Source organism: Hemiscyllium ocellatum, chromosome 42, assembly GCF_020745735.1.
Source record: "Hemiscyllium ocellatum isolate sHemOce1 chromosome 42, sHemOce1.pat.X.cur, whole genome shotgun sequence".
Taxonomy (NCBI): Eukaryota; Metazoa; Chordata; class Chondrichthyes; order Orectolobiformes; family Hemiscylliidae; genus Hemiscyllium; species Hemiscyllium ocellatum.
In genome coordinates, this window is record NC_083442.1 from 36,116,630 (window position 1) to 36,143,196 (window position 26,567).

The following is a 26,567-nucleotide window of genomic DNA, read 5'->3' on the forward strand; positions in this document are numbered from 1 at the left end:
CTTTTGACTAAACTTTTGATCATCTGAACTAATAGCTCCTTTTTGGTTCAATATCATGTATTATTTTATTACACTCCTGTGGAAACACCATAGAACATTTTATTTTGTTAAAATTACTATTATAATAAGTTGAAGATTAACTAGTGTGAGCATCTTAGCTCAGTTCTTCTTAAGAAAGGTCTTGCTGAAGGGGCATGATCAGGAAGCTTCACACAGTCCAGAAGGAGAGATTCCACCTAGAGTGGGACTCAGTGAGGGTATAGTTGGCAGAACTTTAGACTCTGAGGGAATTCATTGCAAAGAGGAGGAGGTGCTCTTTGCTTGCATTTGTTTTTGGCTCTGAATTTGTATGGTTTTAAACAGGATAAATTAAAACCCACAATCAGGGGCCCAGCACAAAAGAGTGACATCACAGCTTGATAGTGAGGATAGAGATCAGTTTGAGACTAGTACGATTGAGAAAAGGAGCAAGTCAAACAGTTGGGGCAGACAGGAACAAGGCAGAGGTAGGATTGATAAATTAAACTACATTTAATTCAATGCAAGAAGCCTAACCAAGATGGGCATGGTGAGGAACATAGGACTGGGATATCTTAGCAATTACAGAGATGGCTCAGGGATGGACAGGACTGGCAGTTTAATCTTCCAGGATACAAATACTATCAGAAAGGTAGAAAAGGGGCAGGAGAGACAGGGGAGTGGCATTTTTAATAAGGGATGGCATTCCAGCTGTACTTAGGGAGAATATTCCTGGGAATACGTTTAGGGAAGTTATTTGGATGGATCTAAGAAATAAGAAAACGAAGATCACCTTATGGAGATTGTGCTGTAGACCCCCCCACCCCCACCCCCACCCCCACTAGTCAACGGGAAATTGGGAAATAACTGAGAGCTCCTTCTGAATTTATCTGTAAGAATATTAAGGTGTTAATCGTGGGCGATTTCAACTTTCCAAACACAGACTGGGGCTGCGGTAGTGTTAAGGGTTTAGATGGAGAGGAATTTGTTAAGTGTGTACAAGACAATTTTTTGATTCAGTATCTGGATGTACCTACTAGAGAAGGTGCAAAACTTGACCTACACTTGGGAAATAAGGCAGGGCAGGTGACTGAGGTGTCAGTGAGGGAGCACTTTGCGGCCAGCAATCATAATTCTATTAGTTTTAAAATAGTGATGGAAAAAGATAGGATCTAAAAGTTGAAGTTCTAAATTGGAGGAAGGCCAATTTTGACGGTATTAGGCAAGAACTTTCATAAGTTGATTAAGGGTAGATGTTCGCAGGTAAAGGGATGGCTGGAAAACAGGAAATCTTCAAAAATGAGAGAGTGAGTCCAGAGACAGTAAATTCCTGTTAGGGTGAAAAGAAAGGCTGGTAGGTCTAGGGAATGCTGCATGACTAGAGAAATTGAGGAAGGGCTCTGGCCCGAAACGTCGAATTTCCTGTTCCTTGGATGCTGCCTAACCTGCTTTAACCAGCAACACATTTTCAGCTCAGTGATGAAAAAGAAGGCAGCATATGTTGGGTATAGACAGTAGAAATCGATTGAATCGTTAGAGTATAAAGGCAGTAGGAGTTTACTTAAGAGGGAAATCAGGAGTGCCAAAAAGGAACATGAAGTAGCTTTGGCAAATAGAGTTAAGGAGAATCCAAAGGGTTTTTACAAATACATTAAGGTCAAGAGGGTGACAAAGGAGAGAATAGGTCTCAAAGATCAACAAGGCCACCTATGTGTGGAACCACAGGAGGTGTGGGAGGTACTACGTGAGTATTTTGCATCAGTGTTTACTGCAAAGAAGAATATGGAAGATACAGAATGTGGGAAAATAGATGGTGATACCTTGAAAAATGTCCAGATTACAGAGGAGGAGGATGTCTTAAAATGTGTAAAGGTGCATAAATCCCCAGGACCTGATCAAAGTCTTTTCCCTGAGGTGGAAGACTCCAGAACTACAGGGCATAGGTTTAGGGTGAGAGGGGAAAGATATAAAAGAGACGTAAGGGGCAACTTTTTCATGCAAAGGGTGATGCATGTATGGAATGAGCCGACTGAGGAAGTGGTGTGGAGGCTAGTATAATTGCAACATTTAAAAGGCATCTGGATGGGTATTTGAATAGGAAGGGTTCGGAAGGATATGGGCCAAGTGTTGGCAGGTGGGGCTCGATTGGGTTGGGATATCTGGTCGGCATGGGCAAGTTGCACCGAAGCATCTGTTTCCATATTGTACATCTTTATGACTCTACAAACTACAAGTTCATCAGTTGGTGATAGTTCCTAATTTGGTTATCTATACAGGTTACTTCCAGATTGAAGGGAAATGAGGGCAAAATTTGTAGGCTGCAAACTGAAAGACCAGTATGAAACTTTTCAAAATCAAATCAAGAATCAAGTAATTTTAAAACAGGAATGTCAGGCAGGGTAATGTTTTATAATTGCATGACGTGGGAGCTGTTGGAACCCATTGTGGTTTGTAGTGACTATATCTGTAGCAAGTGTTGGTTGTTTGAGGATCTCTGGCTCTGGCCGTTGAGCTGGAGTCTGAACTTTAAACACTACGATGCAATACAAAGGGGACAATTACCTGGAAGCTATGTTTCAGGTGGCATTTGCACCCATTTGATTAATGAGCTTAAATTTCATCAGTGGTCAGGGACAGAATGATGTAACTATGAGTGAGGCAAGTGGAAGGATCTAGAGCCTCAGTCCCAGATCTGTCTGACAGATTTGAGATTTTTGCTCTCTGTATGGATGAGATTCTGGCTATATGGAGGATGAGCAAATTGACCACAGCATCATAGTATAGAGAGCCATTCATGAAGGAGAGACAAGAGAAATGAAGTTGTAATTGGGAATTGTATAGTCAAGGGAATAGATACTGTTCTCTGTAGCCAAGAGACCCAATAGGCTGTGTTGCCTGCCTGGTGTCAGGGTTCAGGATATCTATCCGTCTGTAGAGGAGTTTGGAGTGGGTGGGGAAATATCCAGTTTTCATAATCCATATAGATACCAACGATATATGAGGAAAGAGTCTGCTGAGGGAATATGAGTAAATAGCGGCTAAATTTAAAAACTGAACCAAAAAGATGGTATAATCTCTGGATTACTGTCTGAGTCACAAATTGGCACAGGGCCAACAAAACTAAAAAAGTAAACATGACTCAAAGATTAGTGTGTGAGAAATGGACTCAAATTCGTGGGATGTTGGCACTTGTACTGGGGAAGGGGAACAGCTATTGTGATGGGATAGGCTCCATCTGAATTATGCTGGAACCAAAGTTCTGGCCAATTGCATGAGTAGAGCTGTGGATGAGACTTTAAACTAAATAGTGTGTGGAGGCTTCATTTACTTGGAAAATTATGCAAAACGTTAAAGGGGGAAGGGCTAAGCAATGGTTCAAGTTTCACAACAAGTGTAACACAGAGAATAGAAAGGATCAGGAATCTGAGTTCAAGTAAATCAGATGAACAGACAACAATGATAATGGGAGGCAGTCCATGCAGGACTGAGGCTGTTGTACTTAGAGTCATAGAGATGTACAGCATGGAAACAGACCCTTTGGTCCAACACCTCCATGCCGACCAAATATCCCAACCCAATCTAGTCCCACCTGCCAGCACCCGGCCCATATCCCTCCAAACCCTTCCTATTCATATACCCATCCAAATGCCTCTTAAATGTTGCAATTGCATCCACCATTTCCTCTGGCAGCTCATTTCATACATGTACCACCTTCTGCGTGAAAAAGTTGCCCCTTAGGTCTCTTTTATATCTTTCCCCCCTCACCCTAAACCTATGTCCTCTACTTCTGGACTCCCCGACCCCAGGAAAAAGACTTTGCCTATTTATTCTATCCACGCCCCTCATAAATTTGTAAACCTCTATAAGGTCACCTCTCAGCCTCCGACGCTCCAGGGAAAACAGCCCCAGCCTGTTCAGCCTCTCTCTGTAGCTCAGATCCTCCAACCCTGGCAACATCCTTTTAAATCTTTTCTAAACCCTTTCAAGTTTCACAACATCTTTCCGATAGGAAAGAGACCAGAATTGCACGCAATATTCCAACAGTGGCCTAACCAATGTCTTGTATAGCCATAACATGACCTCCCAACTCCAGTACTCAATACTCTAACCAATAAAGGAAAACATACCAAATGCCGCCTTCACTATCCTACTGAAAAGGAGAAAAGACCATGATGGGAGTTGTGTGCAGGCCTCCTAACAGTGGTCAGGATGTGGAGAAGAAAATAAATCAGGCAATAGAAAAGACATGTAAGAAAGGCACTAATACAATCATCATGAGGCACCTCAATATGCAGGTGGACTGGGAAAGTCAAGTTAGGAGCAGATCTCAAGAAAAAGTTTTTGTGAAATATCTGAGATTTTTTTTGGAATACTTTGTGGTAAAGCCCACTAGAGTACAGGCAACTCTGGATTTGGTGTTGTATAATGAGGCAGACTGGATTAGGGAGTTTAAGGTGAAAGAATTCCTAGGGGCAGTGTCCATAATGTGATAGAATTCACCCTGCTGTGTGAGAGGGAGAAGATTGAATCAGATGGTAATGGTATTACAATTAAGGTAACTACAAAGTCAGGAGGGAGTAACTGGCCAGAGTTGATTACTCTATGCTACTTTCTCCCCACCTCCACCCTCCTCTCATTTATCTCTCCACCCTTCAGGCGCTCTGCCTGTATTCCTGATGAAGGGCTTTTGCCCAAAATGTCGATTTTCCTGCTCCTTGGATGCTGCCTGAACTGCTGTGCTTTTCCAGCACCACTAATCCAGAATCTGGTTTCCAGCATCTGCAGTCATTGTTTTTACCTCGTTGATTAGACAGGAAGCCAAGCAGGGAAGATGGTGGAGTAGCAATGGTCGGAGCTTCTGGGGGTAATTTAGGAGGCACAACAGAAATTTACCCAAGGAAGAAGCAGCATACTAAGGGGAGTCTGAGGCAACATTAAAGTAAAAAAAAACAACATGCAATGTGGTGAAGAGTAATGCAAGGCCAGAAGATTGCAAAGCTTTTAAAAGCAAGTAGAGGACAAAAAAAAAAGCAGTGAAAGGGGAGATGATGATCTATGGGAGTAAGCTAGCTAGTAATATGTAAGAAGATTGCAACAGATTTTTTAGTTACCTGCAAGGTAAAAGCGAGACATTGGACTGTAGAAAAATGAGGCTGGTGAAGTAGTAATAGGGAACAAAGAAATGGCAAAGTAACTCAGTAGGTATTTTACCTCCGTTTTCACAGTGGAAGACACCAACAGCATCCCAGAACTTCGAGAGTCATGAGTCTGAGGTCAGTGTTGTGGGCATCACTAAAGAGAAAGCATAAAATCAGCAATTGCTGGAAAAGCTCAGCAGGTCTGACAGCATCTGTGGAAAGCAATCAGAATTAACATTTCGGGTTGAGTCTCCCTACCTCCGAACTTATGGTAGCTAGGAATATGTCAGTTTATATGTAGAAGGTAGGTTTTGGGGGGTGGGGGGGGTGTGTTAGGAGTTAATGATACATGGGTATAGAGCCCTAAGAGAGAGAAGATCAGTTGAACAGACAAGAGTGGATAACAATATGGCTAGGAGTGTGAATAACTATTACTGGGGACTGTTATTGGCTGACAATGGGTTGCATGTAATAGCAGATGACCAGGCCCGGAGTATTGGGGTGGCATAAGGACATGGGAGAGCTCAAATCCTAAAGTTATTTAACTTGATATTGAGTCCAGAAAGCTGGAGGGTCCCTAAACAGAAAATGAGGTGCTGTTCTTACAGTGGCATTTCAACACACCACCTTGTTCCTTGGTCCGGATCTGTCTCAGGTTTGCTGCAGTGCTCCAGTGAAGCTTAGCATAACCTGGAAGAACAGCACCTCATTTTGCACTGATGACACAAAGCTAGGTGGATGGACAGTGTTGAGGAGGTGGAGAGGTTTCAGAAGGACTTGGACATGATAAGCGAATGAGCAAAGAAGTGGCAGTTGGAATATAATGTGGAAAAATGTGAGGAAGAATAAAGGCAGAGACTTTTTTCCAAAGTGGAAAGGCTTTGGAAATGGTAAGATCCTGGGGAGTGTTGCTGAACTAAGTGATCTTGGAGTGCAGGTTTGCAGTCCTTTGAAAGTGGAGTCACAAGTTGACAGGATAGTGAAGAAGGCATTTGGCACACTTGCCTTTATTGGTCATTGTATTCTGTATCGGAGTTGAGAGGTCACGTTGCAACTGTGCAGGACATTGGTTAGGCCACTTTTGGAATATTGCATTCGGTTCTCGTCTCCCTGTTATAGGAAAGATGTTGAGAAACTTGAAAAGGTTCAGAAAAAATTTACAAGGATGTTGCCATGGTTGAGCTATAGGAAGAGGCTGAGTAGGCTGGAGCAATTTTACCTGGAGCTTCAGAGACTGAGGGGTGACCTTAAGAGAGGTTTATAAAATGATGAGGGGCATGGATAGGATGAACAGTTAAGGTCTTTTCCCCAGGGTGGGGAAGTTCAAAACTAGAGGGCATAGGTTTAAGATGAGAGGGGAAAGACTTAAAAGGGACCAGAGGAGCAACTTTTTCAAGCAGAAGGTGGTGCATGTATAGAATGAGCTGTCAGAGGAAGTGGTTACGGTAGGTACAATTATAACATTTAACAGTCTGGATGGGTATATGAAAAGGAATATGTATATGAAGGGTATAGAGGGCTATGGGCCAAATGTTGGCAAATGGCTCTAGATTAATTTAAGATATTTGGTTTCCATGGAGGAGTTGGATTGAAGGGTCTGTTTCTATGCTGTACATCTCTATGACTCTCTGAAGCACAAAGGCACTTTGTTCAGGATTCTGTTAAGGTTGACATGCGGGTTCAGTTGCTAGTGAAGAAGTCAAATGCAATGTTCATATTCATTTCAAGAGAGCTGGAATCCAAGAGAGGAGATGTACTGCTCAGGCTATATAAGGCTCAGGTCAGACCATATTTGGAATATTTTGAGCAGTTTTTGGGCCCTGTATCTAAGAAAAGGTATGCTGGCATTAGAGAGAGAGAGAGAGAGAAGTTTTTATTTGTCATTTCTACCATATACAAATGATACAGTAGAAATGAGACAGCATTCCTCCAGGACCGAGGGTGCTACATGGACAGCAGAAACTACACATTGTATATATCATAAAGTGAATAAGAAGTGCAAAACACAAGTTAGAGTGTAATAGAAGAATGATAAATAAAAGATTTTTTTCTAGCAGCAATTCAAAGTCATACAAAAATTTTCAGATGGGAAAGTGTTTGATCATATTGTGTTAAGGAGCCTGATGGCTTGGGGGAAGAAACTGTTGCACAGTCTGGCCATGAGAGACTGAATGTGTTGATATCTTCTGCCAGATGGCAGGAGGGAAAACAGTTTGAGTGAGGGATGTATGGAGTCTTCCACAATGCTCTGAGCCTTTCGGATGCAGCGTGTGATCTGTCTGTAATGAAGGGCAGAGAGATCCCGATGAACCTCTCGGCTATCTTCACTATCCGTTGTAGGGTCTTGCGATCCAAGACTGCAATTCCCAAACCAAGCAGTGATGCAGCAGCTCAGGGTACTCTTAATGAACCCCGTGTAGAGTATGGTGAGAATGAGGGGTGGGAGATGGACTTTCCTCAGCCTACACAGAAAGTAGAGACACTGCTGTGCTTTCTTGGCTATGGAGCTGGTGTTGAGGGTCCAGGTGAGACTCTCCACCAGGTGTACACCAAGAAATGTGGTTCTCTTGTCACCGCAAGAGTTGTAAAACAGTGTAAATTTGGTCAAACAGCTAGGAGTAGCTGGGTTGCTATGAGACAAAAAAACAAATTCAGATTTGGCCAAAGTGTTGAAATTATGCCCCAAAATCCAAACTCCAATCCAGTTTGAATTTCGTATTTTGATAATATTAAAACCAATGAAATGATCTGATGTTTTGGGATATAAATATCAGACATTTTGAACAGTTAGCCAGAAGGGAGAGCTGCCAAAAGACCAACAGATGTGGACTGCTGGTTGAAGAGCTTTCTGGGAGATACCTGTCTATGGAGGAAGTCTGGGCAGCAGAATATCGAGGCTGACCTGGAGAGAAAATCTGCAAAGCTGACTGGTTTTGAAACGTTTTTTTTTGTAAATGGTAATCAGGATTTTTTATCGAACTAGTATTGTAGAGGGAAAGGTAAAAGATCGATTTAGAGAGAGAGAGAGAGAGAGAGGAGTTGTTCGTTAATTATTCACTGTTAGACTTTAAAAAATGTTGTTAATTTTTATTAGACTTTTGGAATATCTCTCGAATTTTAACAGATTACAGCATGGGGTGAATCTTTTCTATGTAGCTGGTTTAAATTAAGAGGGGTTTGCCCCATGTCATAACAACTTTAACATACCTTCTCCATTCTGTTCCTTCAAACCAGAGCATTACTGCTGAGCTTTTATTTTTAAACCCGTTGTTAAACCTGCCTTTCTACTTTTGCTACAAAATGTGGTACCTCCCATTTATCTATGTTGAAGTTCAAACTCATGTTCTCCTCAACTTTACCATAATGGTACAGCTCCTCCTATAATTATGTTCAAGACTCATACCTAACTGATGATACTGCTTACATGCTAGAATTGACTTTCGAAGGGCTTCAGGAACTGACTAAAATCAGACAGTTTCATTTCAATACTAAACTACATAACTGTGTTTTATTTATTCATTCAGGGGATGTGGGCATTGGTGGCTGAGCTGGCATTTGAAGCCTAGCTCTAGTTGCCCTCGAGAAGGTAGAGGTGAACTGCCGCCTTGAATTGCTGCCGTCCATTTGGTGTATGTACACATTTAGGGGAAGAGTTCCAAGATTTGAATTAGTGAGTTAAGGAATGGCGAAATATTAGCAAGTCAAGATAGTGAGTGGTTTGGAGAGGAACTCTAACGTTGTAGTGTTCCCACGTATCTGCTGCTGTTGTGTCTTGAGATGGTAATTGCTGTTGGTTTGGAAGAAGCCTTGGGTGAATTTTTGAAGTGCATTTGTAGATAATATGCACTACTGCTACTGAGTCTTAGTCAGTGGTGGAAGGAATGAATGTGAACGTGGCTGCTTTGCCCTGGATGGTGGTAATTATCTTGTGTTTTGGAGCTGAACTCATCCAGGCAAGTAGGGAGTATTCCATCACACTCCTGACTTGTGCCTTCTAGACGATGGACAGGTTTGGGGGAGTCAGGAGATTTTACTCTCAGATTCCGAGCCTCTGACCTCATTTTCTTTAATACGGCTAGTCCAGTTCAGTTTCTGGTCAATGATGACCCCCAGGATTGTGGGGGATTGAGCGATGATAATGCCAAGGGGTGGTAGTTAGATTATCTCTTATTGGAGACGGTCATTGCCTGGTGCATGAGTTATTGTCAATTTTTACATGCACACTTTTGTCACTTCACAATTAGCATCAATCTTGCTTCTGGATCGCAAAGTTATAGGTTCAAGTCTCTATCTAGGATTGACCATCATGTGCAGTTTGTAGGAATTTCTTTGCTACCGTGTTTTGTACTATCTCTGATGAGATGTTCAACTGAGGCCTTGGCTATCCTCTTGCATTAATGTCAGGGATATCGATATGTTTTGAAGAGCTGTGGGATTATCCCCAGTGTCCTTGCCAGTCTTTATAATCACTCAATTTTAATCTCAAAAACAGGTTATTTTATTGTTATTACAATAACAATATAGAATCTTACTCTATACAAATTGCTGCATTGACTAGACTCAGAAGTACTTAATTAGTTGTGATGTGGTTTTGGGTATTGTGGTCATATAAAGCACTTTATAAATGCAAATATCTCTCCCTGCTTTAAACAAAAGGTACAATTGGGCTTGTTGCTGCCTTAATTTCAGAAGTTCTGACCACATTCTTAATTGACTTAGGACAATCTGAGGGATTTATGAGAACTTTCCATTCAAAATGGTTTTATTTTAATTGAGCAATAATTTTTTGAATATCTAACAGGAATGTTCATGTTGTAAAATAAATGGACTTTATATTCCTGTTCACATTGAAATTGATTCTTATTTGTACACCACTTTGATCCATGTTTTAAGCTTGTTTCTTTGTATATAATCGAGACTTGATGCGTGAACAGGACTTGCATTACCAACTAAATTTCAACTTTCTTTGAAGCTCAAAGACCTGATGGCTTGATTTTGTGATGAACAAAATGTGGTTAGTTTATGTCAATGTTGCTGAAACACAGCCATTTCGTGTCAAGGCCCTCAGTTACATTTGTCAACTAAAATTCAGAATTTGTTAGAAGGTTTTCTGAACTTGACCGCTCAGTGGGATTGTCACTAAAATGAGGCAAATTTGTGGTATTGTCATTTTCTTTAAGTAGGCTTGGACTTTTTTTGTTGATTCTCTTGTCTAGAATTACTGAAAAATATTTGTAGACTTACACAGCTGACTCTAAAACTACTTATACCCTGTATAATGTTGCTTTTGTTGCTGTGTCCATTTATATGTTTCAACTGCATCACCATAACAGAAGTTCTGGGACAAAGCACTGACAGTAGCAAAATTAAACTTAAGCCAGAGTCAAAAAGTGTGATGCTGGAAAAGCACAGCCAGTCAGGCAACATCCAAGGAGCAGGGGAGTCGACATTTCAAGCATAAGCTCTTCAGGGATGTGAGGGAGGCCCAAGGGGGCTGAAAGATAAATGGGAGGGGCTGGGGAGAAGGTAGCTGGGAATGGGATCGGTAGATGAAGGTAGGGGGTGTGGTGATGGTGATAGGTCAGAGTGGAGGGTGGAGCAGATAGGTGGGAAGGAAGCTGGACAGGTAGGACAGTTCAAGAGGGCAGTGGCGAATTGGAGGGTTGGATCTGGGATAAGGGGGGGCAGGGGAGATGAGGAAACTGGTGAAATCAACATTGATTCCATGTGGTTGGAGGGTCCCCAAGGTGGAAGATGAGGTGCTCTTCCTCCAGGCATCGACGTGGCTAGGATCTGGTGGTGGAAGAGGCCTCGGACTTGCATGTCCTTGGAGTAGGAGGGGGAATTGAAGTGTTTGGCCACAGGGCGGTGGGGTTGTTTAGTGTGTGTGTCCCCCAGAGATGGTCTCTGAAACGTTCTGTGAGTTGGCGTCCTGTCTCCCCAGTGTAGAGGACACCACATCAAAAGCAACAGACACAGTATATGGCAAAAGTGAGTACTGCAGATGCTGGAGTTTAGAGTCAAGAGTGAGGTGCTGGAAAAGCACAGCAAGTCAGGCAACATCTGAGGAGCAGGAAAATCGACATTTTGGGCAAAAGCCCTTCAGGAATTCCTGATGAAGGGCTTTTGCCCGAAATGTCAATTTTCCTGATCCTCGGATGCTGCCTGACCTGCTGTGTGTTTCCAGGACCACACACTTGACAGTAGATTAGGATTTTGGAGGTGCAGGAAAATCTCTGCCAGGTGTGGAAGGATGCTTTGGGGCCTTGGGTGGAGGTGAGGGGGAAGGTGTGGTCACAGGTTTTACACCTCTTGCGGTGACAAGAGAAAGTGCCTGGAGTGGAGGGTGGGTTGGTGGGGGCATGAACCTCACAAGGGAATCACAGTAGAAATTACTCTGCAGAATGCAGATAGGAGTGGGGAGGGAAATATATCTCTGGTGGTGGAGTCTGCTTGTTGATGGTGGAAATGGTGGAGTTGGTGGGGTTGAAGGTGAGGACCAGCCATTGGAGGTGTGGGGTTCATGGGTGGAGGTATGGGAAGTGGAGGCGATATGCTGGAGGGCATCGTTGACCATGTAGAAGGGGAGCTTCTATGGGATGTTCTATGGTGGAATTGATCCTTCTGGGAGCAGATGCGGTGGAGGCGGAGGAATTGGGATTAAGGGATAGCGTTTCTTTACAGGAGGTTCGGTCGGAGGAAGTGTAGTCCAGGTAGCTGGGGGAGTCAGTGGGTTTGAAGTAGATGTCCGTGTTGAGTCAGTTGATGGAAATGGAAATGGAGATGGAGAGGTTCAGGAAGAGACCTTATGCCGCAAAGGTTGTGTCTTTGTACGCTTTCTTGGAATGGGGCAGGTGCAATTCTGCTTCTGGCTGATCTGGTTGTTTAATTGTACAGGATAGTAATAAAATTCAAGGCCTTTTACAGATTTTCCCAACACGGAGCGAAGTCTGTCTTCAATAAAGTAAAAGACAGTATCTTTTTAAGCAACTGCATGTGCTATACAGGCACAATCTTATGCTTATTGCTTGTCATGCTTCTAAATTGACTCTTATGCAATTTGGGTGAATTCAGAGTACACATGTCAGGACAGGATGTGACATTGCTATTAAATCCTTGTTTTCTTAATAGTTTGTTTATTCAGTTATGTAAGCACATTTAAAATGTGGCTTCATATTTAAGTGATTTGTCTATTTCTCACTTGGCGAACTAGTCTGGTTTGGTTTACACTGAAGAGGAGTGGGAGCGTGAGTGGAATGAGCTCCTTAAGCTTGCTTCCAGTGAGCCTCGCACACATTACAGTAAGAATACAGGCAGCAGTGGTGGGTAAGTTGGTTACTTTGGTGACTTTGACTGTTCATACTCCATGTCTGCAATTGTAACATTCCAGTTATTTGTATTCGGTATGCTTATTTCCATACTATAAATCACTCTTTTGGGATCTTAATTTATGTTGTTCAATGGTAACCAATTATTGATGAATTGTATAAATAGAATGAAATTAATGACCAAACACACACGCTCAAGCTGCAACTTAGAGTGGAGCATCAAATGGAATGTCAGGATGAGATTTGGTGCTATTAGGCCTGTTTGTAACCAAATCTGTCACTTAGTAAAACCTTTAGAATATTTATAATAGACCCCAGGCTTCTCTATTGGTGGGATTTGTTATTTCATTAACTTCACTTACATTGATGAGTGAAAAGGAGTAATTTTCAAACCATAATGCAAATAGCACTATGAACAAAGTTTACATTGAATAGTTTTAAACTTAAATTATTTGCATGCATTCATTATAATCTCAAATTAGTGTGTTTCAAGTACTTAAGTTGTACAAGGCATCGATAACACTGCACCTGGAGTACACGACTGGTCACTGTACTCATGTTAGTGCTTTTGAAGCAGTTCAAAGAAGATTTAGTCTGAAATGAAAAAGGCTAATCGGTCTAGGTTCATGTCCTTTGAAGTGTAGAAGTGACTTAATTGAATCACTTAAGATCCTGAGGGGACTTGACTGAGTGGATGTCAAAAATGATATTTCCTCTTGAGGGAGAATCTAGAGCTAAGGGTCATAGTTTTGTCGACTTCTATCCTCATTTTTATCCGGTCCATCAGTTTACTGTGGATATCAACAACACCAGGCAGTTCTAATAATGGAATATACCTAAAAGGGTACTACAGAAGATACCACAACAATCTTACCAATACAATGCTTATAATCACAAGTGAACCCTTTTATGTGGACTTTTCCGAAGATCTGGCTAGACACGTGATCAGTCTGCGCCATCTCAACTTCTAGCCATCGGTTGAACAACCCCTTCCCAAACTAGTTAATTTTTGAGACAAGCTTATTTTTCACTCTTTCCAAACAGAGAAGCTGAGTATTTGCAGTCTTTATCCTATCTTCGTTATTATTTATTCAGCTGATAAGTAGTCCACATTATCACATTTAATTTGCTATATCTGTTTTAAACAAACTTCAGCTTTTCCAGAGTTACTGTAACACTTCAGTCCATTACTGCTGAGTTGCAGCACTGGCTCTTAATGTTGTTTTGTTAAAAACATGTTAAAACAGATTAAAACCAGTGACAACCTAATCATTAGGTCATCACCAAGCCTCATCTATTTTCTCCTTCTCATTTTCATTTAACTTTATTTAACATTCCAGCTAATGCAGCAAAGTTGAGGTTAGTAACTTGAAATAGCTCCACAGAGATTGGTATCCCATCACCACTTTATTTGTACACGCACAGTAAGTATATAGACTCTGACTAGCTAGCTCAGAGCAAGTCGGACTTCTGTTAATATATCTCAGCCAGCATTCCCTGATTGCCCAGGTTAGCAGCCCCAGAGAGGAAACTCATTCTCGATAAGGTCCACCTGGCCAACCTAACTACAGCTTAAAAATAAAGGAGTACCCATTTAAATGAGAGATGAAATATTTTTCTGAGGTTGATTCAAAAGACAGTTGATGCAGAATCTTGCACAGCAGAAAAATTCTTCTGACTAAGGTGATGAAAGATTATGAGGAATATGCAGCATGTAGATTTGAGGTTAAAATCAGATCAGCCATAATCTTATTGAATGGCAGAGAGAGCTCAAAGGGCCAAGTGGCGTGCTCTTGTTCCTTGTTCCAATGTGTTGTACATTAACAGCAACGCACATTGTAAAAAAAAATGCTGAACACTAATAATTTATAGAGGAGCATACTATAATGTTGGGCAAAAGAGGGAAAGTGTGTAAAACTTAAGAAAATGAATTGACACGATTAATATAATAAGTCACCTTGGCTCAGTGGGAACACAATTCCCTGATTCTCAAGATCATGACTTCAAAACACTGTGCAGCGGCGACTGCACATAACCTCACCATGACTAGTGATCCTATCTTTTAAATGGGATTTTGAACCAATTGACTTCAGGATCCCATGGTACTATTAAGAAATACAAGAGGTTACCCTTAATGTTAATGCTGATTAATTTTCCCAAAGCTACATAACAAAAACATTTTCTGGCCATTTAGTTACTAGTTTTGGGTGTTGGTTACGTTCAAATTAGCTGCTGTATTTCTCTACATGAGAACACTGACTAGATTTCAACAATACCTAAATGACTCAAGAAGTTGAAATCCTGAGGACTTGAAAGGTCGATAATAAATCTTTAATTCTATGTAAAGGTTGTTTTCTGAACAATTCCTTGTTTATTCTATTTCCACACTATGCCTGTCAAAGTTCATTCTGTTAGAAACATACACTAGAACGTATATACCCATACATTTTAGATTCTATTGCATATTGGGACACTGATTATGCTGATTAAATAGTTATCAGTGAGAGCCAATCAGCTCAGTTGGTTGGGTGTTTGTTTGTGATGCAGAGTGGTGCCATCAGTGCAGATTCAATTCCTGTATGAGCCGAGGTCACCATAAAGGCCCCTTCCTCTCGAGTTCCCTCTTTACCTGCAGCATGGTGACCGTTTGGTTAAGCTCACCATCAGTCATCTCTCTCAAATGAGGAAGCAGTCCTGTAGTTGTCTTGGACTAAGATAACTGACTTTATATATTATTAAATTAATGTTATAATTTACCAAGAAAAACTTGAATGGTATATTTTCATTTGCAAATAAGGCTTTTCCCTCCTCAACCAGTCTATCCCAAGACTTAATTAACATTACCATAAAAGTTTGTTTCAAATGGTTTTGTGTTGTGATATAATTGCATGATATTTGAGGGTTAGTAAGACGTTTCTTATTAATTCTAAAAGAGCCAAAGTAAGCTTTAAGGAACACTGCAGCTACATTTAATTGGACAGTTTGATTAGATTAGATTACTTACAGTGTGGAAACAGGCCCTTCGGCCCAACCAGTCCACACTGACCCGCCGAAGCGCAACCCACCCATTCCCCTATATTTACCTCTTATCTAACACTGTGGGCAATTTAGCATGGCCAATTCACCTGACCTGCACATCTTTGGACTGTGGGAGGAAACTGGAGTACCCGGAGGAAACCCATGCATACACGGGGAGAATGTGCAAACTCCACACAGTCAGTCACCTGAGTCGGGAATTGAACCTGGGTCTCTGGTGCTGTGAGGCAGCAGTGCTAACCACTATGCCACCGTGCCGCCCAAAGATGCTCCCCTTTTCTCAGTATTTTACCTCCATTGATCTATTGTAGTTGTAGTAATAAATCTTTTCCCACATTGTTTGCTAGATTGAGATGTTAGAATACAATGCGGCATCATTATGTTTGCATAGTCCTGACAGTCCAACTGGATGTCTTATATTAACCAGCTGTTGAAAAGCTAATAGTCACCAATAACATCAAGCAATAGATTAGAACCGTAAACTGGAATTGAGTAATTATCCATCATGTTGCATTCAGACTAGATTGCTATGGATGCAAGCATTATTTATTTATTTCCTCACTGATTCCTGCTGGGTTATAATTGCACAGGGATCAGTCTTCCTCTGTACTTTCCCTGAATTATCTTTTTCATGTATACGCTGAGATAGTGAGGATCAGGCTATTCAACTAGGGAAAGTGTTTGTTCCCTTCTGATTGTTTACTGGTAAAGCAGATCAGTATATCGAAATAGATGCAAAATAAACCAGAAAAAGAAAAGGTATGCTTTGTTAGCTGTGGTTAGTGCATTCTGAGCTTCATTATATTGTAACGTGGTGTGGACAATAGTGGCTCACCATAGTATAGTTTAGAGTAGGTGTCTTTGCATCATCCATTTTTGTTTCACTATAGTCTTACTCTGTTGCAATACACATCATGTTTAGTTCTACACTTAACTGTCTCAAGTGAATTTTTGGGGCTTCAAGATATGATTATCAGTATTTTTTATTTGCAAAAGCAGATTTTATGTATATACACACACAGCATTGTTAGTTAGAGATCCAGTTAATTACCCATTGTGTTCTGTTTTCTTCGCTCAATTGTTTCTGTTTTCTTTCCTTCTCTATTTCTGCCCGTCAAAGATGCTGACTCACCTTGGCCAATAGTTCCACAGGTGCCAGCCATCCTCCAGTACCTTCCGTAATGCCCATTTTAAAATTCAGGATATTTGACCATAAAAGGCTAAACCTGTTTTATCCTTACTAGATATTTTGGACAAATGTAATTTCCAAGGTGAGGGAGATCTCACTAATTCCCTTCTATCATCTGTGTCCTTTCCTGTGGCCATAGCTGAGACCAGTTAAATCAGCAGCACAGTTTGGAAGTAGCATATGGGGGCTCCTGCTTCTGTTTTTCGGTGCAGTATGATATTTTCTAAAATGTTGAAGAGAATGGCATACATATGTTCTGTTTTTGGTATTTCTATTGATTCCAACCTGTCAAGTGACTATTTAGTTTTATGAAAAGAATCTATTTCAATTCAAAAACTAGTAAATGGTTTATTTCATAGAAAATACGCATTGAATCATAAACCTAGGTTAATCCTATCCTGAGCTCAGTATGATCAAAAGGTCCAGTACTTATACTGGTGTTAAGAGTAAAATTGAGTTACTTTTAGTTTCCCCATGTTAAGTTTTGAAAGAAAAGCAAACTTGCATTTATCTTGCACTTCTCATAACTTTCGGACATTCTAAACCACATCATGAGAAATGAAATCCTTTTGAAGTATAATAACAGTGGTAATATAAGTAAGCACAACATCAAAGCTCTGTGCAAAAAACTCACATTTTTATTGATGACATTGTAGCAGCACATGAGAACTTCTAATACTGCCATAGGATCTTTTATGTCTAATTAAAGATAACAGTGTCTTATTTAATATTTCATCTGAAAGGTGGCATGTCTAAAAGTGCAGCATTGGAGTTTTAGCCTGTGGGCTTAAGCCTTTTGATTGGGGACTTGAATCCAAATATTTTGAGGCAACATTAAGTCCTCTGAATCATGGTTAACATATGTGTTGTTTATGTATTAATGTTAAATTCTTGTTAAAAGTTAAATGGGAGCAATTTTACCTTTTCACCTGACTGCTGGCATGAACATCTTGCAAGTCATCGAAGCCAAGTAGAGGCTGTATTGCTAGCCACAGGTAATAGGAGGGCAGGAATTTGGTCAGGTGTCAAGCTAAGCCCACTGATGGGTATATGATTGGAGGGGACATTTCTGGCCAATAAGCAGGCAGGTGTTAATAGACCTAGCAGAAGTTTAGGGGGTTTTTTTGAGCACCTTCCAACAGTCTCTTTAAGGCTGGGCTGCTCATTGGTACTAATAGATGAAGTAGGAAAGCAAAGAATTGTAATCGGGGTCCTGTAACTGGCAAATTTCTACATTTGCAAAGGAAATAAAGTGACTGTTGCGCCTCTAGAAAGGGAAAATGGGGAATTATTATTGAATAATAAGAAAGTTAAGCTCCTTGAAAGTGGAGTCGCAGGTGGATAGGATAGTGAAGAAGGCGTTTGGTATGCTTTCCTTCATAGTTCAGAGTATTGAGTACAGGAGTTGGGAGGTCATGTTGCAACTGTACAGGACATTGGTTAGGCCACTGTTCGAATATTGTGTGCGGTTCTGGTCTCCTTCCTATTGGAAAGATGTTGTGAAACTTGAAAGGGTTCAGAAACGATTTACAAGGATATTGCCAGGGTTGGAGGACTTGAGCTTTGGGAGAGGTTGAATAGACTGGGACTGTTTTTCCTGGAGGGTTGTAGGCTGAGGGTTGACCTTAAAGAGGTTTGTAAAATCATGAGGGGCATGGATAGGATAAATAGACAAAGGCGGGAAGACATAAAACAGACCTAAGGGGCAACATTTTCGCACAGAGGGTGGTACGTGTATGGAATGAGCTGCCAGAGGAAGTGATGGAGGCCAGTACAATTGCAACATTTAAAAGACATCTGGATGGGTATATGAATAAGGAGGGTGTGGAAGGATATGAGCCAGGTGCTGGCATGTGGGACTGGATTGGGTTAGGATATCAGATCGGCATAGATGACTTGGACCAAAGAGTCTGTTTCCGTGCTATACATCTCTATGACTCTAAGTGACAAATGAAATAACATTAGTCTTCTATATAGAAAACTGAAAAATCATTCTAGTAATACCTGTAAGTCAGGAGGTGGAAGATAAAATCGCTAGAGATGTCTGAGTGAGAAAGCTGATGGTGCTGGCGTTTTCATTAGACCGCAGCTGGAATACTGTGAACAATTTTGGTCCACTTATTTAAGATATATTGACATTGGTACCAGTCCCGAGAAAGTTCAGCAGGCTGATCCTAGGCATGGGAGGGATCTGTTTTAGTTGTTTTAATCTTCTATTCCCATTAAATTTACTGGAGACCTGAAGAATTCCAAATATTACGTATTTGTTCAAAGAAGGGTGTAAAGATAAGCCCAGTAAATACAGGCCAGTCATCTGAGGACACAGGAGCAGGAATAGGCCATTCCGGCCCTCAATTTTGCTCCACCATTCAGTAGGATCATACCTGATCTGTGGCCTAATTTCATATTCCTACCTTGGGCTCGTATCCCTTGATACCTTTGCCTGATAAAAAAAACTTCTCTTCTGAACGGCCTGGTCCTCATTCTTAGGCTATGCCCCTGGTTCTAGAATCTTCAACCAGGAAGTAGTTTATCTGCCCTGTCTTTCCCTGTTAATACCCTGTTAGATTGCCTTTTAAACTTTTAAATTCCTGGCCTAATTTACCTAATCTCTCCTCATAACTTAACCCCTGAAATCCGATTATCATCCTTGTAAACCTGTGCTGAACCCCCTCCAAGTCTAAAACAACCTTCCTAAGGTGTGGTGCCCAGATCTGCTCTCAGTGCTCCAAGTAGGATATAACTAGGATTTTGTATAACTGCAGCTTAATGTCTGCACCCCTAATCTCCAGCTCCATAGATTCGCCAGTCAACATTCCATTAGCCGCCTTGACAGATTTCTGCATCTGTTCATAACATTTTAACGAGCTATGCACCTTAATCCCCAAATCTTATTGGAGATCCACAGTATTTAACTTTGTGTTTTTTAAGAAGTACCGTGATCTATCCTCCTTTGGTACGAAATGGATAACCTCACACTTGCTTCAATTAAAGTCTACCTGTTACAGGCGACAAAGATCGTGAACAGAGATAGGTCGATGGATTTGTTTACAGGGATTTCTAGAAGGCTTTTGATAATTAAAGTTTGTGAGAAGATTTGTAACTCGGGTGCTCGTTGTTGTGGTTCTGTTCACTGAGCTGGGAATTTGTGTTGCAGACGTTTCGTCCCCTGTCTAGGTGACATCCTCAGTGCTTGGGAGCCTCCTAGACAGGGGACGAAACATCTGCAACACGAATTCCCAGCTCGGCAAACAGAACCGCAACGGCTTTTGATAGTGTTCCACATGAAAAGGCAAATTACTGACATGAGTAGGAAATTAGTTCAGTGGCCAGAAGCAGAGGGCTGGAATAATAGGTAAGTTGTTAGCAGGATATGACCAGTGGCGTCACACTGGGTTCAATGTTGGGGGTCTCAGCTTTGCCCATTCACCTAATATATTATCATATTGTAATTTTACGCTGTGTGTTAACACTGCCTACAATGCTGCCCAACTTTGCGGCATCAGCAAATTTGGATATTTGGACTTTTTATACGGCCTTGTTTACAAATATTGTGAATAATTGAGGCCCCAACAGAGAACATGTGAATAGGTGGAGATAGAGCCAAGAGGCGGTTATGAAAGGAGTTGATAAACAGGGAGATTTTGGATAGAAGGCCAGGACAGAAGAAAAGCTGAATAATATGTTGCAGGCAGTTGGAAGCTCGGGGTCATTTTTGTGGACAGAGCGTAGGTATTGTGTAAAGCAGTTACTCAGCCTGTATTTTACCTCCCCGATATAGAGAAACCCACATTGTGAACTGTGGATACCCGGAGGCTAGTTTGAATGAAGTAGAGGTCAATCGCTGCTTCATTTGGAAGCTATGTCTAGGGCCCTGGATGGAGAAACAGGCAGATGATATGTCTTTTGTGATTGCAGGTGCTGTGGGAGTGCAGGGACATGTTGGGAGTGGAGGAGGAATCTGGTAGAGTGTCCCAGAAGGAACGGTTCCTGTAGAATGCTGACAAAGGAGGAGAGGGGCAAATATGTCTGGTCATAGTATCCCTTTGGAGGTGACGAAAATGTCGACTTACAGTCCTTTGGATGTGAAGGCTATTGGGGTGCTAAGTCATGGCCAGTGGAACCCTATCGTTGTTGTGGGAGGGAAAGGAAGGAGTGAGGGCAGGTGGGTTGAACACAGCTCAGGTTCATGTCTACCACATAGTGAGGAATCCTCAACTGAGGAAAATGGTGGGTATTTTTAAGGCCCCCCCATGGAGAGTAGCATCATCAGAACAGATGCAGTGGCCACTGAGAATCTGGGAGAATGAGATGGAGTCCTTACAGGAAGCATGGTATGATGATATACAGTCAAGGTAACTGTGGAAATTGGTGTGCTTGTAGTCTGTGTCGGGCATCAGTCTATCCCCAGAAATGGAAACAAATGTCGAGGAAGGAGAGGGAGGAGTCAGAGAGGGCTCTGAAGCTGAAGATAGCATGGAAATTGGAAGCGAAATTGATGAATTTTTCCAATTTTGAGCAACAACAAAGCAGCGCCAGTCATGTCATCAATGTACTGGAGAAAGGGGGTTGGCATGGTAGCTCAGTGGTAAGCACTACTGTCTCACAGCACCAGGGACCCTGATTTGATTCCCCCTGGGCAACTGTCTGTCTGGAGCTTGCACACACTCCCCATATCTGCATGGGTTTCCTCCCACAGTCCAAAGATGTGCAGGTTATGTGAATCGGCCATGCTAAATTGCCCACAATGTCCATGGATGTGTAAGTTAAGTGGATTAGCTATGAGAAATGCTAGGTTATGGGGTAAGATGGGGGGGGGGGGGGGGGGGGGGGGGGGGGGGGGGGGGGGGGGGGGGGTGAGTTGGTGTGGATGTGGGCTGATTGGCCTGTTTTCACATTGTAGGCATTCTATGAAAATTTGACCATGATTTAACCAACGTTCAGTGGGTAGTTATGTCTCCAGGATTACATAGGTCACGTTTCTTGTAACACCCCTCAAAGACGAGCTACAACAAAATTGATGATAGTTGTGTATAATTTCTCTATAGTCACAACAAAACTAAAGGCAATATTTAATTATGTAAGAAACTCTTTACATGTATTTGAGGCTCTCAAGAGTGTCTGATAACTGAACGGACCCTCGTTTTATGTTGGCAGAAAGACCTTTGACTGTGGTGGCTGCCTTAAGCTTAGTGTGTCCCACAGCATGTAGTCCTAGACCTTGGAATGTGCCAGTCTGCAACATTTGATTGGTGTCAACTCTTTGCATTGGAAGGTCAACACATTTGGGCAGAATGAAGTGTCTTTCACCACGTTTCGAGCACAGAATCTTGCATCAAGGATGAACCTTGACAAAACTACTGCACCTCTCTTCAGACTTCCTCAGCATAGGCACATTTCAGAAAGACTTGTGTGACAGTCTCATTAACTCCCCCCAAAAAAAAGAAACTTAGGTGCTTTGAGGGCAGCATGAGGTGGCACAGAGAGTCCGGGTGTACACACAGGATCTGACAAGTCGTGACCTTCTCACCACCAGCCAAGTGATGTCTTATTGCTTGTTGGAAAATTCTGGCAATGAGGCATTGTGCCAAATGACTTTGACGGTCTTCTCAGGGAACCACCTGACAGGATCCACACACTCCTTTTCCTGCAGGGTCTCAAGGATGGTACATGCTCACCACTTCCTAATGGACTTGTGGTCAAAGGTGTTTATCTTTGCAAATTTCTCCATAAATGACAGGTGAAATGGAATGGTCCAAGTACTTGGAGTATTCCATGGCAACAAGGTCAGGACCATCCTTCGTGACACTAGGGACTGGTAGAAGCTCAGTACGTAGTGACACTTGATGCTTGCGTACTGAGGGTGTACACACAGCTTAATGCAGTCACCATGAAAGTGGCCATCAGGATGAAGGTGGTGTTGGGTACATTCTTCTTCCCCTGCTCTTCATGAGCATTATACATGGTATCTTTTTGGATTCGGTCCATCTTTGACCTCCAGATGAAATGGAAAATGGCTTGGGTGACGACAGCAGTGCAAACCTAGGTAATAGGCCAGACCTATTATACTACCAAGAATACCTCCTACCTGATGACCAGGATTTTACCCGCAATGGAGAGGGAGCAATGTTTCCAGCTGCCCAGTTTCTGCCTCATCTTCACCATACACTGCCCCCACATTTTGGTGCACACCCCAGCTCCTCCAACCTATTTGCCCAGCACCTTTAGATAATTTATCCTAATGGTGATGGGTATAAAGGATCAGTCAGCCTCATTCCCAAAGGACATGGCCTCACTGTTAGCTCAATTTAACTTGGCTGCCAAGACCAGTTCAAACTGGTCAGAGATGCTTATGAGCCTGCACGCCGACAGCAGATCCAAGCAGAAAATGGCGATATCACCAATGTACAGCCCTTCACTGCCTGGAATTCCAGCTACTAGTGAAAGAAGTCCCAGAATATTTGTTGAATGTTTGATTATTGCCTTGGATGATTTGGAATAACTAACTGATCCTGATACCTAAATAAATCTAGTCCCATTTGCCAGCATTTGGCCCTATCCCTCCAAACCCTTCCTATTCATATACCTTTCCAGATGTCTTTAAATGTTGTAATTGTGCTAGCCTCCATCACTTCCTCTGGAAGCTCATTCTATACACACACCACCCTCTGACCTTAAACCTTCAGTTTTGAACTCCCCCATGCCAGGGAAAGGACTTTGTCTATTCATCCTATCCATGCCCCTTATGATTTTATAAACCTGTATAAGATCAGCCCTCAGCCTCCGACCCTCCAGGGAAAATAGCCCCAACCTATCCAACCTTTTCCTATAATTCAAAATGTCCAATCCAAGCAACTTTTTCTGAATCCTTTCAAGTTTCACAACATTCTTCCTATAGCAGGGAGACCGAAATTGCCCACAGTATTCTAAAAGTAGCCTAATCAATGTCCTGTACAGCTGCAATTTGACCTCCCAACTCCTGTACTCAATGCACTGACCAATAAAGGAAAGCATACCAAATGCTGACTTCATTATCCTATCTATCTTCAACTCCACCTTCAAGGCACTATGAATGTGTACTCCAAGATCTCTTTGTTCAGCAACACTCCTCAGGCCCTTACCATTAAATGTATAAGTCCTGACCTGATTTGCTTTTCCAAAATGCAACCCCCTCCCCCATTCCTCTAAATTAAACTCCATCTGCCACTCCTCTGCCTGTTGGCCCCATCTGACAAGATCCCTTTCTCCTCTGAGTTAACCTTCGCTGTCCGTTATACTTCCAATTTTGGTGTCATCTGCAAACTTAATAACCAAATCCTCCTATGTTCACATCCAGATCATTTATATAAATGGCGAAAAGCAGAGGGCCCAGCACCGATCCTTGTGGCACACCACTGGTCACAGGCCTCCAGTCTGACAAGCAACCCTCCATTACCACTCTGTCTTCTACCTTTTGAGCCAGTATCCAAATAGCTAGTTCTCCCTCTGAGTTGAAAGGTTTAGCTTGCTTACTTGAGGGGTCTTATTTTGGTTGGTTCATGCATGAAGTTTAGGTAATTATTTCAGTATTTCATTGAGAGATTTCTTAGTAAGCAGACGAATTAAAGGTAGCCTATGACAATGCACAGAATATGCCATGAGTAGAAATTATGCACATAATCTAATTTAATTTTGTAGTACTATTCTGTAAAATAAGAATGTAAACTGCTGAAGAGGCTCTTCATCCTGTTATTATCTGAATGCTGCTGCTTTTGGAGGAGGAAACCTACTTTCAGCATGTATTTGGAGGAGTAAAAATCACTGGAGCACTTGCGAAAATGTTTCCCTCCTGATATTAATGAGCAACAGAATACATTCTGCTGTTACTTTCATATAAGGATCATGAGCTCGGGATAGTGCAATGTTGGTTTACTTCTCAAACTTTGAACAGTTCATTTCAAATTGACCATAAACAATCATGGTGAAGGTATGAGAGTGGAGTTCAGGTTGCACCCTTGGGAAAGGAGTTGAAAATAAGATCATAAGACATAGAAGCAATAATTAGACCATTCAGCCCACAGAGTCTGGTCCACCATTCAATTATGGCTGATCAGTTTCTCAACCTTACTCTCCCACTTTCTCCTCATAACCATCAATCCTTATGATAATTAAAAACCTACCTATCTCAGTCTTAAATATACTCAGTGACCTGGCCTCTACTGCCTTCTGTGGCAATGAATTCCATAGATTCACCACTTTCTGGCTGAAGAGGTTTCTCCTCACCTCTACTCTAAAAGGTCTTCCCTTTACTCTAAGACTGTGCCCTCAGGTCCTCATCTCTCCTACCAATGGAAAATCTTCACAGCATCCACTCTGTCCAGGCTATTCAGTATTCTGGAAGCTTCAATCAGGTCCCCCCTCATCCTACTGGACTCCTTTGAGTATAATCCCAGAGTACTCAAACGTTCCTTGTAAGTTAAGCTTTTCATTCCTGGGACCATTCTTGTGAACCTCCTCTGAACATACTCCAGGGCCATGAGATCTGGAGCCCAAAACTGCACACAATACTCTAAATGTGGTCTGACCAGAGCCTTGCAGAGCCACAGAAGTATATTCCTGTTTTTATATTCAAGTCCCCTCAAAATAAATGCCATCATTGCATTTGCCTTCCTAACTACTGACTCAACCTGCAAGTTTACTTTGAGAGAATCCTGGACGAGAGCTCCCAAGTCTCTTTGAACTTCAGAATTCTGAATTTTCTCCCCATTTAGAAAATAGTCCAAGCTCTATTCTTCCTACGAAAGTGCATGACCTCTCACTTTCCAACGTTGTACTCCATCTGCTACTTCTTTGACCACTCTCCTAACCTCTCCAAATTCTTCTGCAGCCTCCCCGCCTCTTCAATGTTACCTGCACCTCTAACTATCTTTGTATTGTCTGCACACTTAGCTAGAATGCCCTCAGTTCCTTCATCTAGATCGTTAATGTACAAAGTGAAACATTGTGATCCCAACACTGAGCCTTGCAGAACACCAGTTGTCACCAGCTGCCATCCTGTGAAGGACCCTTTTATCCCCACTGTCTGCTTTCTGCCAGACAGCCAGGTGTCTATCCATGCCATCACCTTGCCCCTGACACCTTGGGCCTTTTATCTTACTCAGCCTCCTGTGCAGCACCTTGTCAAAGATCTTCTTGAAATCCAGGTAGATAACATCCATTGGCTCTCCATTGGTCTAACCTGCTCATTACTTCCTTGAAGAATTTTAACATATTGGTCAGGCATAACCACCCCCTGATGAAACCATGCTGACTTTGTCCTATTTTCGCATATACTTCCAAGTATTCAGCAAGCTCATCCTTTACAGTGGATTCCAAGAACTTACCCACGATCAAGTTTAGGCTAATTGGTCTGTAAATTTCCATCTTTTGCCTTACTCTCTTTGTAAATAGGGGTGTTAGATTAGCATTTTTCCAGTCCTTTGGGACCCTTCCTGTTTGTCACGATTCCAGAATGATCATTGCTAACGTCTCCACTATCTCTTCAGCTTTCTCTCTTAGCCCAAATGATCCAGGTGATTTATCCACCTTCAGACTGTTCAGTTTTTCTGGCACATTCTCTTTGGTGTTGGTCACCATAATCAGCGCTGCCCTCTCGCACTCTTTTGAATCTTTGAGATATTACTCATGTCTTCCACTGTGAAGACTGATGCAAAGTAACTATTCAGTTCCTCAGTTATTTCCTTGTTTCCCACTACTAACACTCCAGTGTCATTTTCCAGCAACTCAGTGTCCACTTTTCCCTCTCTTTTGCTCTTTACATATCGAAAGAAACTCTTACAGTCTTCCTTTATATTACTGGCTAGCTTACTCTCCTATTTA

The 26,567-nt window shown here is 41.9% G+C and overlaps 1 protein-coding gene across 4 annotated transcripts in view; it reads left to right on the forward strand.

The window, feature by feature from the left end:
* Positions 1-26,567, forward strand: part of otud7a (OTU deubiquitinase 7A) — a 153,892-nt gene that overhangs the window by 94,153 nt on the left and 33,172 nt on the right. For all 4 annotated transcript variants that reach the window (XM_060853599.1, XM_060853598.1, XM_060853600.1 and 1 more), the window contains one exon: positions 12,370-12,482. In XM_060853599.1, coding sequence (XP_060709582.1) covers positions 12,370-12,482 — 113 coding nt within the window. The remainder of the gene's footprint in view (positions 1-12,369; positions 12,483-26,567) is intronic.